Source organism: Pteropus vampyrus, unplaced genomic scaffold (genome assembly GCF_000151845.1).
Source record: "Pteropus vampyrus isolate Shadow unplaced genomic scaffold, Pvam_2.0 Scaffold166, whole genome shotgun sequence".
Classification (NCBI taxonomy): Eukaryota; Metazoa; Chordata; class Mammalia; order Chiroptera; family Pteropodidae; genus Pteropus; species Pteropus vampyrus.
Window position 1 is genome coordinate 2285254 of NW_011888947.1, and position 17919 is coordinate 2303172.

At 56.4% G+C, this 17919-nt stretch overlaps 1 protein-coding gene and 1 long non-coding RNA gene across 2 annotated transcripts in view; both read right to left on the reverse strand.

The window, feature by feature from the left end:
* Nucleotides 1-17919, reverse strand: part of GSE1 (Gse1 coiled-coil protein) — a 432056-nt gene that overhangs the window by 255349 nt on the left and 158788 nt on the right. The window contains exon 2 of the mRNA XM_023536674.1: nt 17081-17261. Coding sequence (XP_023392442.1) covers nt 17081-17261 — 181 coding nt within the window. The remainder of the gene's footprint in view (nt 1-17080; nt 17262-17919) is intronic.
* LOC111745810 lies at nt 6228-8913 on the reverse strand. Its single transcript, XR_002782797.1, has 2 exons — nt 8505-8913; nt 6228-6502 (listed from the first exon to the last, which is right to left on the reverse strand). It is a non-coding gene; the product is annotated as an uncharacterized LOC111745810 (long non-coding RNA).

Genomic DNA, 17919 nt, shown 5'->3' on the forward strand with positions numbered 1-17919 from the left:
AGCCAGCACTTAACCCAATCATGATGGGGAGCTGTGGAGATGGGGAGCCGCCCCCAGAATGGAGTGGCCAGGTGGAGGCACGTGGGCAGTGGGGAGGGGGGGGTTCTTCACCTCACCTCATCCCCAACTCTATCTTGCTTTTGACCTTGACCAAATGGCTCCCGTGGCTTTAGAACCATGGGGGTTGATCCAGGGGCTCAGGGAAGAGATGGGAGTGAGGTTTCAGCATCCCCACTGTTCAGATGAAGTCCTGGGGCACTACCCCTTCCCCACCCCTGGAAACATCTCTCTCTCTAAGAGGACCTTGACCACTCTCCTTTGCATTTTGAAATCCTTCAAGTCACAGTGCCTCTCTCCTCCTCCAGGAAGTCCTCCCGACTGCCTCGGCTGTGTGCCCTTAACCCTCAGGGTACCCAGTGGCCTTTAAGACCTCTGACCTCCTGCTGTTGTTCAGGGCTGTGATGATCATCCATGTTAGAACTTCCTTCCCAGTCCTGTCATTCTTATAGCCCATCAGAATGTTCTAGAAATGACAATGCTCTGACTTCCCAAGGCTAAACGCCTCAGATTCTATCTTTGGATTTGGAAAATAAGCCCCTTCCCCACCATGCCTGGCAGAATCAGGGTACCCAATAGGTGTGGATAGAGCAGGAAGGCCAGTGGGCTGGCCCCCTATCAAGTGCCATGTCCTGGGCCCTGCAAAGGTCTTATCTCCAGGGAGCAGGAGCAGGAGGACAATTGTAGCAACACACTTTCCTCACATCCTGGGCCGTGGCCACAGAGCTCTGCCCAGGTAGGTGGGGGTCAGGCAGCAGAGGGAGCATGTGCCTGTGTGGAGGGACTCTGGGCCCCCTCATGGCCCTGCCAGTGGTCTGGGAGCCCACCAGGGAGCAGGGGCTAGGCGCAGCAGCCTGAACTGGCGCCTGTGGGGAAGGGGTGGCAAGAAACGTCCCCCAGGAATGCGGTCGCTCATTTTGGTGAGACCCGGGCTGATCCAGAAGAGCCAGTGGCTCAGGGCACGGGGGAAAGAAATCCATGCTTGGAAGCAGCAACCACGTGCCGGGGGTACCTACCCGGTCTCTTCAGGAGCAAGTTGCAGGTAACATTCAGTGACCAACAAGAGGAAAGGAAAGAAGAAGCTCTTAGTTTTCTTATGTTGCTCATGTGTCCATTCATTCAATCAACAAATATCAGAAGAGCCTGCTCTGCTCTGGGCACTGTCCTAGGTGCTGGGAGACGGAGAGGAACAGAAACAGATGAACATCCTCGCTGTCTTGGAGCTGCTCAGCCAGTGAGGACGGCAGGCTATAAGCAAGGAAAATCTGTGAAATACACTACTAGATGATGAAGCATGCCCAGGACAGCTCAAAGAAAGGATGGGGATATGACATGGAAGAGGTGGACATCAGATGGTCAGGGAAGCCTACAGAGAGTGTGACTTGGCCTACAGATCTAAGGGAAGTGAGGGCGGGCCTGTGGCTCTCTGGGGAACAGCCAGCAGCAGGGCGAGGGCGTGTGAGCCTGGAGCGTGGAAGGGGTGTATGGCCCCTTGCACGGCTCGGAGGGCTAGGCGGCTTGTCCAGGTTTGCCAGCCGGTAAGTGCCAGAGCTGGGATCGGAACCTGGATTATTTTAACTCCCTAGTCCTCTCTGGCTGTTTTACCCTGTTGAGGAGGTCCGATTCTGCTACCCCCGCCACTGGTTTGGCCAAGGGGAGATGGCAGATTAGCACGAAGGTAGCCTGATGGCCAGGGACCAAAGGGGCGAAAGGGGACGGGTGGCCGTTTTCCATTCCCAAGTTGCCTGCCCAGCACACCCAGAGACCCAGGGAGTGCACAAAGACACAGCGCACAAAGGCTTGCCTAGGCCTCAGTCTCCTGGTCTCTAGGATGGGTTAATAAGTACGCCTGCCTCCGTAGAGGCCTGGGGAGGATTTAAAGAGTGAATCTACACAAAGTGTGGAGAGCAGAGCCTCCCTGTTCAGTGAACACTCAACACAACACACGTGAGCTGTTCTTATAACTGGGGAGAGCTGAGGTCTCCCTTGGCACTTAGTGGGGCGTAAGGGAGGCCGGGCAGCCTTCCCACACTTACAACACTGAATGGGCTTCCCAGCTTCAACCCTCACATGCATGCCCACCCTCCTAATGCAGGCAGGGGCCCTGAGTGCTCCCAAAGAGGCCAGCCCAAAGACGGCCTGAGTGGATGGGCAGCCAGGTAGAGGGCACCAAGTTCCCGAGCCACGAAACCTCAGAGTTTGAGAAGGGTGTCTGGATCTTGGACCTTCCTTACCCACCCAGAGCCTGCCACAGAGGAGGGGGCCACATCAGCACCAGCTGGACATGCCCCCAGCCCCCATCCCCCCCCACCCCACCCAGTCTGAGCTCCCTGCCCTGGCCCGCCTGGTTCTGACCTCCAGGAGATGGGCTGCCGTTCCCAGGGAAATCCACCGAACCACATGTGTTCCCAGGCCTGCTGGGGCGCAGATGACCAGGCTGATAAGCCCTTTCCTGGGGACAGAGCTGTCTGCAGAAGGCCAGAGATAAGGCTGAGCGGCGCCCGCAGAGCCTACAGCTTCCTCTGTACCAGCAGAGAAGTTCCAGCACAATCTCCATGAGGGCGGGGGTCTGGACAGTGGGGGGCCCACCCACACCTCTCTCCCAGCTCCCTGAGAGTGAGAGACGGAGGCCTCCCTCTGCAACCCTGCAGGTATTTATTAATCCAGGGCTCACCCCTGCTGTCCTGCCACCCCTAGGGGACAAGGGAGGCGAGCCCCAGCTTCCTGCCTGCCAGGACCTCCAAGTGTTAGAGAAAGAAGGAAGCCAGCAATTTCCACCCAGGACCTCTGGAGTGAGAAGAAGCAACTGGCATTTTCTACACGCTGTCCCTGCTCCAAGAGCTTTCCATCGCTATTTCACTCATCCGCCCACAGCCCTGCAGTGTAGTCTATTATTACCTCCACTTTTCAGATGAGGAAACTAAAGCACAGAAAGGTTAGGTAACTTGCCCAAGGTCACACATCGGGGAGAGGTTTCGATGGGTGTCTCTCTTCCCAGGTTCTGTCTGGCCAGCAACCCAAGCGTGAGCCCTTGAGTTTAGATATTATATCTTGGCGAGGAGGGCCAGGAGGCAAAGGAGGAATGGGGTGGGGGCAGGGAGGCATGGCGCCCACGCAGTTCTGACGCTACACGGTTGCCTGTGCAGAACGGGATGCACGGGATGTTCGGAGACATGCAGATGTCCCTCTGACCTCTCAGTGATGGACATGGCTTCCTGCAACCCCCGCCCCCCACAAACCCCACACCGTGTGTGGCCCACCATGGGTGCCCCATCATCTACAATTATTCACAAATGTCACCCCCACCAACAGTCCAGGCTTATGGTCAAAGGTGACCAGAATTCTAGAACTGAAAATCAAAATGCATTTAGTGAAAAAGATGGGAAGGAGGCCCTGGGCCGCCGCACAGCTCTGCCCGAATGGCCCCCTGAGATTGTGCAGTGCAAGGCCTGCATGACGGCGGGGCGTCGGGAAACCCAGAGGGACCCTCAGCCCTGGCGATGGTGACCACGTGGGGGGCGTGTGCCGCCTTGGATACAACTTCTTTCCCCAGAACAGAGCGGACAGCTCTCCCCCGAAAAGACCCCCTCCTTGTTACTCTGTACTCCACTTCACAGCATGCCTCTCGCCCAGCCCAGCCTTCCACCCGGAAGGACCCCCACTCGCACCTTGTGCTGTGGGTGGGGGGCACCTGTGGCTTGGCAGGGCCTGGTGCTGAGAAGGAAAGGCGCAGACATCCGCTGCCCTTCCCCCCCGCCTGGGCTCACCTCCAGCTCCTGGCTCCCGCGGTGACAGCCTGCCTCCCACAGCTCCGAGAACAGAGCCAGGCTGTGTTCACGTGTCCCCGCTGGGACCACAAGTCGGGCGGGTGGGAGCAGAGCCACCACCCCACACCGCCAGGCCACAGGCTCTGTCTGTGCCCAAACCTGCCATTAGGGAGACGAGAGGCGGCCAGACCAGCCCACCCAGCCACCGAATTCACCCCAGACCAGCCCCTGGGGGTTGGGGCGGTCCCCAAGGATGGAGGCCAGGGGTGGTGGCTGAAGGGCAGGGCTACAGCAGCAGCAGCCCTCCTAACAGTCCAGTCGTAACATCTGAGCGCTAGAGAAGATGCAGATTCTCAGTCATCCCCATTCTACAGATGGGGAAACTGAGGCTCAGAGAGGGTGCACAGAACTGTCTTCATGGCCTGGTTCCTGAGACTGTGCTGCAGGCCATCTCGCCATGCTCTGCTTCCTGGGGGTGGGGGAGAGAAGCCAAGCTGGGGAGAGGACATGGGCTCTGTGGTGGGGCAGGGGCACCTGGGGACCTCGAGAGCTCAAAGGAAGTTGGCTCAGGCCCACGGGGGTAGGAGCGGGGCCAACCCAGAGTGCGGAGTTTGGTTCCTGGTGGAGATTCCTGCTTCAGAATCGCAAATATGTCTGGGACAGGCCCCTTACTTTCCTGAGACTCAGTTTCTTTAACCATAAAATAACAGCTGGCATGCAGTAGGTGCTCAATAAATGCTCCTTCCCTTTCTGTACCCCGCTGGGTAAGGAGGAGATTGGGGCAGAGGCCAGGATGCTGAGGGGTGAGGAAGGATGGCCAGGTGCTGCCCCCAGGAGGGCATTTTCTGGAGATTTTCCGAGCACTTACTCCATTCCAGGTACGGCAGCTGTGTCTCACCGCGGTGGCCTGCCTCCCGCCTCAGGCCCAGTAGGGATCAAATGTGGTGCTCCCTCGCCCGGTCAAGGTCCTGCGATTCCTACGTTTCTCCCCACCTGAAGAAGGTGGGCTGTGGGTGCTACAGGAGGTGACGCTGGGACTCAAATGCTCCCAGACGAGAACGGCAATGATGGTGGGGACAGTGACAACCAGAGTGCTGATGGCTCACACGGCCAAGTTGGGCTGTACTGAGGACTTTATTCCCTGACCTACTCCATCCTTATAGCCCCCGCCAGCGAGGTTTATGTCAGGAAGTGGCCCGGAGAGGTTAGGCAGCTTGTCTAGGTTACACAGCTCTCAATGGCAGTGCCAGGATTACAACCCAAGCCAGCCCTGTCCACGGCACTTTTCATGCCGCATCTGGGGAGCAAGGGGTGTCTGGGATAGTCTCCCAGCCCCTATAAGGGAGGGTGTGGTACTGTGGTCACTGAGGTGAAAGGGCAGGGAAACTGGCCCTTGTCTACTCATCTGCCCTCACCCTACAGAGGACAGGGGCCTTCTTCTGGCCTCAGGGTGGCAAGGGTGATTGGGGTCCCAAAAGCCAGCCTCAGGGGCCTCTTCTTCCACAGCCCCCACTGAACCAGCAGATCAAATGTGTCATGTCTGCATCCCTCCCACTCTCGGGGATGGTGGGCCTGGCCGGCTGCCAAAGCCACTGTCTGCTTACTAATTCCCTCGGCTCAAAGCCACAGGGGCCACCTCGCCTGCTGGGCCTGTTGGACGCGCACACTGACACGCACACAGAACCACACATAGACAAACTCAGAATCGCATATGCAGAGTGACACATACAACACGTACTCACACACACACAGACACAGTCACACATACAAACACGCAAAGAGAGACACATGCACTCAGTCCCCAGAGAGATGGGTTAAGGAGCTGCTGATCTGGAAACCCACTTGACCTGTCTGTCCCGAGGTGCCAGGAGGGAAGGCAAGAGAGTGGCCTGGCAGGCAGCCAGGGCATAGTCATGCCCTCACCCCCAACCAGCTGCCTGTTACCAGTGGGCCAGGGTCTCCAGGCGACCCAGCACGCATTCATACGTTAGTCAAGCCTCTAACCACCCACCCATCCATCCATCTACCGTCCATCCATCCATCCATCCTCCACTATTCATCCATCCACCAATTCTAGAAATGTTTACTGAGCACCCACTGTGTGCAGACCCTCTTCTAGGCAGCAATCAGCACATGAGAGGCTTGCCTGACATTAGTTTGGTGCTGGAAGGGTACGAGTGAGGACAAGACACTTACTAGCAACAACGATGCTATGAGTGAACATTTGCTATGCACGTTACCTCTTTCAGCCCTCACAGTGACTGTGGCAGCTGCCCCCAGACTCCCACTTTACAGAGGAGGAAACTAAGACTGTGCTTTTAATTTTCCCTTTCCCTCTTTCCCGCTTCCCATTTTTGTCTGTTTTGTTTGACAAGAAAGAGACATAATCAGAGAAGACAACACTCAAATAGCCAATGATGGTGTTATAAGCCAGACAACCATATGTCCTGGCTTGCTGGGGACATTCCAGTGTTCACCCAACACCCCCACATAATAAATAATAGCGCCTCCTATACTCTCAAATGTGCCCTGGTTTAGAGCTAGTAGAAACCAAGAAAGCTCCCTTCTCACTCTGGAGCTGAGGAAAAGACATTATTGAGAGAAGAAGAAAAAAAAGGAAGTCCTGAGGATGGAGCAATCCCTGAAGGCTTCCTGGAAGAGGTGGGGCTGAGCTGCACCTGGAAGAAAGGAGACTTTGGCCACCAAGGCCCTGTGCCCACAACCCAGGCGAGTGCTCAGCTTTGTTCTTCTCTTTAAGATGGTCTGGATACCAGAAGGTGCAGGCGTGGGTATTGGGCAGTTTAGGGAATGGGGCCAAGGGCTACTTGGGGCAAGTCTGCCACCAGCCATGCAGGCAAGCAGGTGGGGCCAGCCTGGCCAGCCAAGGGAGCGAGGAAGGGGCCAGAGCTGGAGCCGTGCCTGTGTGATGGGAACAGAGAGCCTCTGACAGCCCCTAGCTGCCATTCCAGCACCCATGAGGCAGGCGGGGCCCGGCGGTGCTCCCCCAGATCCCCCTAGGTGGACAAGGTGCTCCACCTCCCATCACCACAGGTGCCTTATTGCCTGGCACCTGCCTGTCCTGGCAGGTCTGGGGCTGGCCTAGCCCTGGCAGAGGACCTGGGGCCTGGAAGGCCACAGCCCACTGTCTTTCCAGCCAAAGCCCTGCAGCTATTCTGGAGAACCTTCTAGACATCTCAAAGTTCAGGAAAAGTTTGCCTAAATGGAACTGGACTTCCTGTCATTGAGGACACATCTGATCCTGCATGGTGGTTCAGGATGCAAGCTCTGTGCCACGTGTTGCATCCCAGTTCTGCCATTCAACTGACCAGCCTGCTGACCACTGGCCCATTTCCTGAGCCCTCTGTGCCTCGGTCCTCTCACCTGGAACACGGAGGAAGAAAAGCACCTACCTCACAGAGTGTTGTGAGGATTCAGTGAACTGGCACTCTGCCAAGTGGCAGAGCCTTGGTATACAGCAGGTGCTTGCTAAATGCATGCTGCTATAGTCCTTCTTGCTGCACAAATGAGGTGCACAGAGGAAGAGGGACCTGGAATCTGAGACGCGGAAGAAAGATTGTTCCATCTGACCTCTGCCCCTCCACAACTCTCCAAAGGATTTGGCAGATCCTGCTTGAACACTATTGGTGAAGGAAATCTCACTACCTCATAGCTGGCCCGCTCGCTCGCGGATGGGCAGGGCAGGCGCTCCCATTGTCAGTGTGTCCCTTCTAAATCAGACTGAATCCAAGCTAAGGAGTGGAGGGTCAGGACCAGCGTCGTGCCTCCCACCTCCCAGCCCAGGGCCCTGCATGTCGCCTGTGCTGACCAAGAAGCTGGCTGTGATGCGGCGGGGAGGGGAGGTGGAGAACCCCTCATGCCCCACCTGGCACAGGAATGAGGAGCTTCAGGGCGTCAGTGTCACCCATGCCATGAACACCTGTGTCCTCCCAGGGTCTCCTCGGTGGCTGAGCCCCACTACATATGTCTTTGGCCTTCTCTACCTGCTCCTGAGCTCCCAGATCGACCTGGCTCCTCTCCTGGCCCCTCAGGCACATTCCTCCCACTTCTGGAAGTGGGAGGTGGCTTGGGAGACAGGCCATCCAGGTTCTAGACCCTCTGCCCCTGGTGACTGGGCAGCCCTTGGCAGGGGCGCTCCCTTCTCTGCACCTCAGTTTCCTCCTATGTAGGAAGGGAGGGTGGACTTAGTGACCTTTGCCAGCTCCCAGGGAGTTACCTCTGACCTTTGCTCTTGGTGGCTGGGAGGACAGCAGACTCACCTGTACTCACCCGCAGGTGCCCAGCACCAGGCCCCGTGTCAGCCTGTGTTCTGTAATGACTCAGCGGAAAAAGGGAGCCGCCAATGGCAGAGGCACCAGGGACATACCCAGGGAGGGCCCCCAGGGGCTGCGTGCTTGTTGCCATGCCTGAATGCTCTGCCACGCCCCCTTAGGATTCCTCTGGGCTCAGATTGGGGTGCCTGGGGACATTACTTCTGTCCCCTGGGCCATGCTCATACGCTACACACACACACACCATGGTACCCCTGCAGCCAGTGCACACACCCCTCACCGAGTCACAGCTCAGCATTCTGCCATCTCTGTCTTCTGGAAGTCTGGGCACCATCCCAGGACCCACAACCCTCCTCCATGGCCCTGCGTGGGGCCATCCTGGGGGACTCACCCGGCAGGAACACTTCCCACTTAGGGTTCTTCTGGTCCATGAGAACTGACTGTCCCAAGTCCCTGGCCCCCTGGCCTGGCCTGGCCGCCTTAGGGCAGTTCCCTTTGGCCTGGGGAGGGATAAGGAAGGCGGTGCAGTGGCTGCAGGAGCAGAGAAAGACTCTCTCTCCGGTCTGCAGTTCAGGTTCAGGAGCAAACTCTTGAGAAGTCAGTTCAGAGAGAGAGAGAGAGCGTGCAAGAGAGAGCAAGCCACAGCACAACCAAGCGGGTGGGTGGCAGGCCCTCCTCCTGCCCCCTAGCCTCCACCCGCTGGCACACACCCCCGAGCTTCAGACAGAAGCCCGCGGACTCCGGAGGTGGGGGCATCTGGGAGGGGCATGGCCACTTCCTGCTTTCCCTGCAGACTCTGGCCTGTACTTCTCCCAGCAGGACCCAGTGGCCCAAGGTGTTCACGGCCCATAGGAAAACTGCTGTGTCCTGGGGAGCAGAGAGGACCCCAGATCCCATGGGGGATCTCAGAGCACAACCCCTCCACCAAAGGCACCCTCGTTCATCCACATAATCATTCAACAGTCTATTCTGAGCACCTGCTATGCACCGGGCACCAGTCTCACAGGCGCTGTAACACACTCCGAGCCACGAGAGCCCTCCACGTGGGCATTCCTGGAGGTCAGCAATGCCAAGGGCAAATGCCAGAGAGAAAGGGCCAAGGACAGCTCAGCTCAGGCAGAAGGAGAGGGCACAGGCTTCGTGCCCTGGACAAAGGAGGGGAGGGGCTGTAACGGGAGAGAAGAGGCAGAGAGGTTGCTGGAAGTGAGGAAGGGTCAGACCCTATCAGAGGGGAACAAGCTGCTGAACAGGCAGAGGCAGGGTGGGGTCACGGGCTCTGGGGGAATTCCAGGGGAGGCCCGCCTCGCCTCGGGGTTGTGATCTCTGGTGCCCTATAGACATCGAGAGGGGAAGGAAGGAAAGTGGGGGAGGGAAGAAGCCTAACTGCCATCAAAGTCTTAGCTCTCTCTCCAGTCTCCTCCCTGAGGGGTTCCCTCTCTGCCCTACAAGGGTCCAGATACCCAGTTCAAGTGACGCCTCCTCTCTGGAGCCCTCCCGGCTGCACTGCACCCTTTCTGCCATGTTGCCCCTTATGAGATCCCATCTTGGCATATTCGGGGATAGAAGGGCTGGGCGTTCCCTGGGGGTGGGGACCAAGTCTCAGCTGCCTTGAGGCACAGGCCGGGCCAAGGGGGACACCCAGTGTGACAGAAGGTGGGCCCACAGGCTGCTTCCTGGGGTGCGGTGGTGGAAGGCTAGGGGAGAGCCTTATCTAGGTCTCTGGGGTAAATGTCCTTGCCTAGAGCCAGGGTGGGCAGCACGGCAGGGAGGCTGGGGTAGGGGCAGCCCAAGGGCTGTGGCTCAAGCCTTGTTCTCGGTGCTTTGTTGCACCACCTGCTGGGCAAACGCCAAACTACACCTAGGACCTCCGGGAGTGGGTGAGAATCCAGCCCCTCCTAGGACACCCCAAGTCAGGGTGGCGTAGGGACCCCCGTTCCCATTCTGAATGCGGTGGTTAGTAACTGAGGTCATCCTCAAGGCAACAGCCCCGTGAGAAAGGTTCTGTGATCCCTACTTTCCAGAGATGTGAGCTGACCCAGAGAGGCCCAGAGAGTGCCTAGTGGGGCTGAACTGGGAAAAATCAGGTCCCTCCTGGCAGCACAGCTGTAAGGCTTGAGGGGCTAGTCCTGGCAAAGTGCCCACAACTGTGGCTGATGCAGAGTCAGCCCTCAGTAAATTCCCGTCTCCCAGTGCAGTCCTCAGCAACCGGCCTGCTCTTCGGTCGGGAGCATGGACGCCCCACGAGCTGCACACAGCCAGCTCAGCCCAGCAGAATAACTGGTGTGGCAGGTCAAATAATGGCCTCCCAAAGATGTCCACGTCCTAATTCCTGTAACCTGTGAATGTATTATTTTCTATGGCAAAAGGGACTTTGCAGCTGTGATTAAGATATGGACCTTGAGATGAGAGATTGTTCTGCGTTATCCAGGTGGGTCCAATGCGATCCCGAGGGTCCTTATAAGCAGAACGCAGGAGGGGTTAGGTAGTAGGAGGTGCCATGATAGAAGCAAGAGGTTGTAGAGATGTGGGGCCATGAGCCAAGCGATGCAGGTGGCCTCTAGAAGATACGAAAGAAAACGGATTCTTCCCTGGAGCCTCGAGAAGGAACACAGCCCAACCTACACCTTAATTTTAGCCAAGCGAGACCTGTTTTAGACTTCTGACTTCCAGACTATAAAGTAATAAACCTGTGTTGCTTTAAGCCTCCAAGTTCGGGGTGATTTGTTACTGTCCCCACAGAAAACTAATACGACTAAGAAAAAGATTGTTCCCTGACTCACAGCACCTGACATACAGAAGTTGCTCAAAAAATGCTCTTTGCCATGTGTGCAATCCAGGGAGTTCACAGCCCCTCCCCAGAGTCACCCAAGTCTGGGGATGGGGAGCTGGGGGGAGAGAAAGGATCAATCGTTCACAGGAGACCTTGAAGTGTCCTTGACCCCAATATGACCACACTGAAACCTTTGAGAAAAGCAGGCGGCCTATAGTCACTAGAATTTTATATTTGAAAGCAGAGTCTTGGAGAGGAAAGAAAGGTTCTGGAATGGAGTATGGAGCAAGGATCTGCTTAGAACATCAGCCCTTGGCCCAGGAAGTTCAGAAAGACACATGCCCCCTTTGCTTATAAAAATCTCATTTCCTCTTTACCTCTTCCTGCCATCCTGTCCTTCGGTACCAGCTGACATAAAAATTTGTATTTACTCAACAGCATTTATTGAGCAGCTATTATATGCACTGTGCCAGGCACTGGAGAGATAAAGAAGACAGAAAGATACAGTCCCTGACTTCATGGAGATGGCAAGTGTGCTGAGCATGGGCTACCTCAGGGCCTTTGCACTTACTTGACCCTTGGCTTGGAACTCTCCATCCGATGCCACCTCCTCAGCAAGGCCTTCTGTGACCACCTGTCTAAAGTCGCAGCCCTCCTGTCTCCACGTCCCCTACCCTACCTGTCGCCACCTGGCATCACACATTTACCTGCTTATTCGTGAGTTATTTGCCTTCCTCTTAAATGAAAGTTCTTGGGAGCAGGAGTTTGTGTCTGTTTTGTGTACCGACGTGCCCTCCAGCGTCTAACACAGTCTTTGACACATCATAGGTACCCGATATGTGTGAGGAAACACACACACACACACACGGCAGCGTAGAGGCGGAGACAGACGTATGAATGGGCGATCATAACTTCACGGGGTTAGAATCATGGTGAAGATACAAGCAAAGGGCTGCTGGGAGAGATGCCCAATTTTCACATGGTTTCTGCTCTCAATCAGAAGGTCATGGGTGAAAGTTACTGTGGACACAGCTAGAGTCTTACAAATGATGCTCTTCAAGACAATTAAACCCACATGGTGCCAAACTGTGAGCGCTCAAGTCCCTGAGTGCCAACCCATCGGCTTGAAATCCATCAATGGGGAAAGCAGGGCAGTGGGTAGGTAGAGACCGGGGCTGGGATGGTGGACAGGTGGGCCACAAATGCAGTAACCCTTGGAGGGGTCTGTGACCAGTTACGGGGCTCCAGCTCCCTGGGGTCCCCAACACTGACCCTAGGATGCCCTACCCAGAGCCCCGGAACAGTCGTTTCTGCGGCTCAGCTGACCTCTTCTTTTCCACTTGAAATCATGATCACAAACTTATTTGGAAAGAAATTAGACTTCAAGGCAAACAGACCCTCTTAATAGCAATTTTGCCAGGTATAAAGAGTTGCTTTTATCTTTGTGCCATTATGAACTGCATTTAAGTCAACGCTCGGTTTATCGGTTTATTAAATTGCCCAAGTTAAATTCTTTTTTATTTTATGAAAATCTGAATCAGTCAGACAGACACACAGAGTCACACACTAGCCAAGAGACCAGCCGTAAGCAACCAGATCTGGGCAAGCAGGAGCTGTAATAAACAGAGGCATAAAGGGTCTTCAGGCCCAGCGTGGAAGGGGCCCAACATGGTAAGTCTCTGCTAAACATTCAAAGAGGCTTCTGGGGAGAGATCGACTTACAAGTAAAGAGCCTCTCAGGCTGCCTGAGCTTCTAAACCTCCTGCCCTGACTTGTAAGCTCCGAGCTCCCTAGTGTTACAAGAAGTTCCCAAGAAGATAAACATAGCACTAGTTGGAGAGAAAACAGACTTTGGATCCCAGCTCAGCTGCAGACGTACAAGGGAAGAGAGGGGAGTGAAGGGAACAGGGAGGCACTCTGCATAAGGCGCCTCTCCATCAAAGCTGGGAAGAGGGGGGCCCGCACGCAGGGCTGGAGAAGCCGCAGCCAAACCCGGCCGCCTGTGCCCTCCAAGCAGCTGCCACCTGGCAGCGGGGGCAGGAGTCCTCCGGCGCCTCCATCAAAGCACTCAGCACCAGCACCCGCTCCAAGTACGTCCTGCCAAGGACTTCTCAGGGCCGGAGCCAAGTACCCAAGCGGAGGCCCTGCCTTCCTGGCTGAAGAGGCCCAACCCCGGCCAGCCCAAAGTCCGTTTGCCCAACAAAGAGACAAAAGCCTTTGCGGGGCCAAGACTTCGGGTGGTGACCTGCTCGCCCGCACCGCCGTTACCATGTGCCAGACACCGTGCCAAGCACTGGACCAGGATCGGCTCTCAGATCCTCACAGCAACCAGGGGAAACCGAGGCACAGAGAGGGCGTCTGCCTAGTAACAAAAGCTCAGAAGGAGCAGAGGCAGGGTTTGAACTTAAGGGAGCACGAGTCTGGATCTTGAAGACACCTAGACCCTACTCACGCCCAGCAAATGCTCATTTCAACACACAGCTAGAAGGAAAGAAGGAAAATGAAGTCGGCCCAGGACGCGTGTCAGCTCCTATGCACGTTCAGCTTCCAGGCCCCAGGAACATGGCTGTGACTGGAGACTCAATCTCGGTCTGTTTCTGTGCCCCGACCCCAACCCCAACCCCATCGGGGTTTTCGGCTTCCACTACCTCTGTTAATAAAGATGTCATTAACCGCGATAGAAGACATTCCATAGCTCAGAAATAACACCCATGTGGCACAACTCAGGAGCCACCACGCAGCTGTGCAGCATGACGGCGCTGACCGCCATGCGAGGCGCACATTCGCAGAGACCATGACGAGAAGGGCACCCCGGCAGTGAGTGGGCACCCCGCGCAACCTCGCACGGCAGCCCTAGCTGCCTCCTCGGTGTTCATCCCGTGTCGCTGGTATTATGCTACAAGGAAGATTTCACTCGTCTCACACCCGCTTGGCAGTAGGAGCAGCACAGCTTGGGGAATTTTCTGACCTTGCACAGGCTCCGTGGCTGGGAACTGGCAACGCTGAGACGTGGGCCTCGGACACCAAGCCACGGCCTCGTGTATCCCCAGCTGGTGCTGCTTGTCTCCCAAGGAGGCTGCGACAGCACAAAGACAATTGTTCAGGAATGCCCGTCCCCATCGCGGGTGATAAATTAGGAGTGTCCTCTCATTGGATTTTATACCGCATGCGAGTGACACATGAGAAATGGATCTTCCTTTGACTAAGGGCTTAAGAATACCGGAAAGAGCTGAGCGGGGGGCTTGCCCCCCTACAAGGGAAGGCCGGCTCGTGGCAAAGTTTTGGTTGCGCCCTTCTCCCACCAGCTGGAGACCGACCTATATCGACCGAGATCCGTGCATTGCCTGCCAGAGGAATCCTAGCCCCGAAGGTCCCCAGTTCCCCCACAGCTCCAAAGCTATACTCTCTGCAGCCAGCAATGGCCAGCAATGGACCACACCCCAGGCAGACACTCTGAGTGCGGCACCTGAGAACCACAAAGCCTCCGCGTTGCAGGTTGGCCATGTGTGTCCCTGGGAGCACTCGGCCCAGCCACCTGGCCTAGCACACGGGCTCCTGGTGTGACAGCTTCCTTTCCCTGGCAAAGGCTGCTGTTACCATATATAAAACATTTGTAGGGAATAGGGGGTCAGAAGTGGACTGTTGGGTAGTTATGCCCCAAGTAAATAGATGTGTCCCCCGACATGCCCAGAGCCCCTGTCCATCTGGAAGAGGCCCTGCCCTAGCCAGCACTGGCGCGGAAGCCATCATTGCAGGGGGCAGACAGTGGGGAGATTGAGAGGGGTTCAGAGCTCTAGTGAGAGGGAAAGTCAAGGTTATATACGCGCGCGCGCGCTTGCGTGCGTGTGTGTGTGTGTGTGTGTGTGTGTGTGAGAGAGAGAGAGAGAGAGAGAGAGAGAGAGAGAGAGAGTGTGTGTCCTGGTGCTTGTGTGTGCATGTGATTCTATTTGTGTGTGTATCCATGTGTCTATGTGGGTACCCTTGTGTGTTGTGTGTTTGCCAGGTCCACGTCTGTCCCTGTGTGTCCCTGCACCTGCGTGTGTCCACGTGTCTGAACATGCTCGTCCCCTGTGCCTATCCCGCCGTCCAGCTGGCAGCGCACAGCTGGCCCGGGGGCTGTGCCCACCCGCCCAATGAGAGGTGGCAGGTGTGTAATAAACCATTAGTCACTGTCACGTTTCCGAGCAGCAGCGGCCTCCCTAGGAGGGGCCTGACAGTGGGATGGGGCTCCTGGCAGGTCTCCGGCTGTGAAGCTACACCCCCAACCTCCAGGCAGGGCCGCAGCCTGACAGGAAGCAGCTGGTAGATGTGAGCCTTATGCCCCTGCCCTGCCCCAGGCAGCCCCAGGGCAGGGGGCCAGGCCTCGTCTGTGTGTGCCAGTCCAGGGAGGGGTGGGTAGGGTCCCCGAAGGTCATGGTTTTGCAGGATATTATCCAGAGATGGGGGGGAACGGGCAGCTGGGGTGGAGACAGGTCAGGGGAACAGCCTCAGGGACGCTTCATGCTGTGTGGAGGAGGCGCCAGCTAGGTGACTAGGAATTACAAATAACAATGGCATGGACACCAGCCAGCACTTACAGGCACTCGGGGTGCCAGGACCTACATTGAATGCTCTTCACGTCCTAGTCAATTTAATTCTCATCCCTGCCCTGTGAGCCAGGCACTCCCATTAGCCTTCATTCCCATTTCTCAGATGAGGAAACTGAAGCATGGAGCAGGAGAAGACACTTGTCCAAGGCTCTGAGTGTGCTGGAGGGGCTGGGCGAAATGGCTCCCCACCAAGCAACCCTGCCCACCACCCCTTTGCTGCCCGACCATTTATCCCCATCTGCCAGGGTCTGGAAGCCCCTCAGAGAGCTGCATGGCCCATAAGCTCCTGGTCAGCAGGGTCCGTCCCTGGCCCAAAGCCCAGCCCCTTCCCTTGCCAAGTCCACGTCACAGAGAGAAAGAGGCGGGGACTAGGGTTGCCCTGGAGATGGATGTCCTAGATGGAACCAGACCCGAGGGCGGGGCGGGCCGGCTTCCTCAACACCCCCCACCTGCCGGCCTGTCCCCTCCCAACTCTGCCCGTCTCTCAAACAAGCCGAGCTTTCAGACAGCTGCTCACACAGTGGACTGGCACAGGGGCAGGTGGGCTGGGGTCTCAGGACTCAGTCCTCTCAGGGGGCAGTGATGGGGCAGGACACACTTAGGGACCTACTCTGAGGGGTCTCGCTGACAGAAACAGAGCCCAAGGAGCTACTCCAGGACCCTCCCAGGTAAGAACGCAGGCAGGTGTCCATCACGTGCCGAAGTCCAGCCAAAGGGCCCAGCCTAGGATCCACTCACTGCCCCAGCTTGGGGCCCAGAGACCCCACAAGCAATGCCCCAGGATCCACACTCACAGACCCATCAGCCAGCCTCTCTGTCATCGGGAAAGTGAGGACGTCTGACGGTGCCAAGATGGGCAGACAGGGTCTCCCTGACTGCAGTGAAGCAGCCACACCGGTAAAGGGTGGGCAGTACCTTCCCCCAGCCAAACGCCCTCCTCCATGCTGGCCCAGCTGCGGTTAACACCCGAGAAAGACATGTGCCGGCACATGGCGCATTCGCAACTGAAAAACCCAGAAACCACCCCTGTGCCACGGGTGGGAGAGCGGGCACACGGGGGGTTGAGCGGTGCAACCACCGAACGGTACATGGCAGAGAAAAGGAGTTTGCCGTGGCAACCTGCAATAATACAGGTGCACTTTGCAGCACGGAGTGAGGGGAGCCAAGTCCAGGACACGGAGTTCGAATCGCCCAGAAAGCTAGACCATAGGATGTCTAGACAAACACAGGTGTGATGGAAAAAGCAAATGCAAGATGGTGGTTCCGTCCAGGGACACAAGGATACAGGAGCATCAAGGTTGACAGACTGTCTAGTGCCTAGGTTGGGTAGTGGATTCATGGGTAACCATTACATTATTCTTTAAAAATAAATGAGTGCATAAAGTAGAACATGGAGATAAATAAATACAGCCCAACAAACAAAGGATGTCTGTCAGTCAAGGAGGAGCAGGTGTCGAGAAGCAGGAGACTCAGCCTCCAGGATCTCCCTCAGCATATGGCACCCATGGGGTGGAACTCGGAGCCTGAACTGGCTTTGGGGGTCCCCTTACTGCCAGTGGTTGCGCAATCTACTTCAGTTTCCAGAGATACAAAAGAGCTGGCATCTACCTGCGCCTGTGAGGTCTGGTCCGGCCCCATCCAGGCTGTTCTTCTGACACCGTGATGGCCCAAGCTCCTGGGTGGTCTTGGTGCCTTTGAGCAGGCTCTCTGCTGGTGTGCCCAACCGGGGCTCAGGCTCCCGGGCGGGAGGGTGGACGGCTGTTGGTGCCTCGAGAGATGCAGAGGTGACCTGGAATGACAGGAGAGGAGACATAGTGAGTCTTGGCCATGCCTGCCTGAAGGTACCCAATGGGTGTGTCCCCCGCCCACCATGGCCTGACCTTTGTGGTTCAGGGACTCAGTGTGACTGGCACAGGGCAGTGGAGAGCAGGTCCCTAGCATGGCCAGTGTGAGTGTCTTCCTTCTCCGCAAACCCTGCCCAGGCATACCAGGCTGGTCGCTGGGCGCTGGGGTTCTACCCGCAGGCCCCATTGCCACCTGAGCCCCCTCAGCTCTGCATGAAAGTTGATAACAACTGCCTACTAGTAAGTTATAACTATAAAGATTAACCCAGCCAACCTTCAGTTCACCCTGCCTGGTAGTCATCCTATCCCCACTCCAACCCTCTTTTTTTTTTGTAATTTTTAATTGTGGTAAAATAGACATAACATAAAATATACCATCTTGACCATTTTCCAGTGTACAATCCAGTGGCATTAAGTCCATTCACGATGCTGTGCAACCATCACCATCCTTTTCCAGAACTTTTCTCTTTATCCCAAGTGGAAACTCTGTATCATTAAAACTAACTCCCCATTCCCCCTCCCTCAGCCCCTGGCGACCACTGTTCTACTTTCTGTCTCTATGACTTTGACCATTCTGGCCGTCCCATCCCTTTTTCACATCTG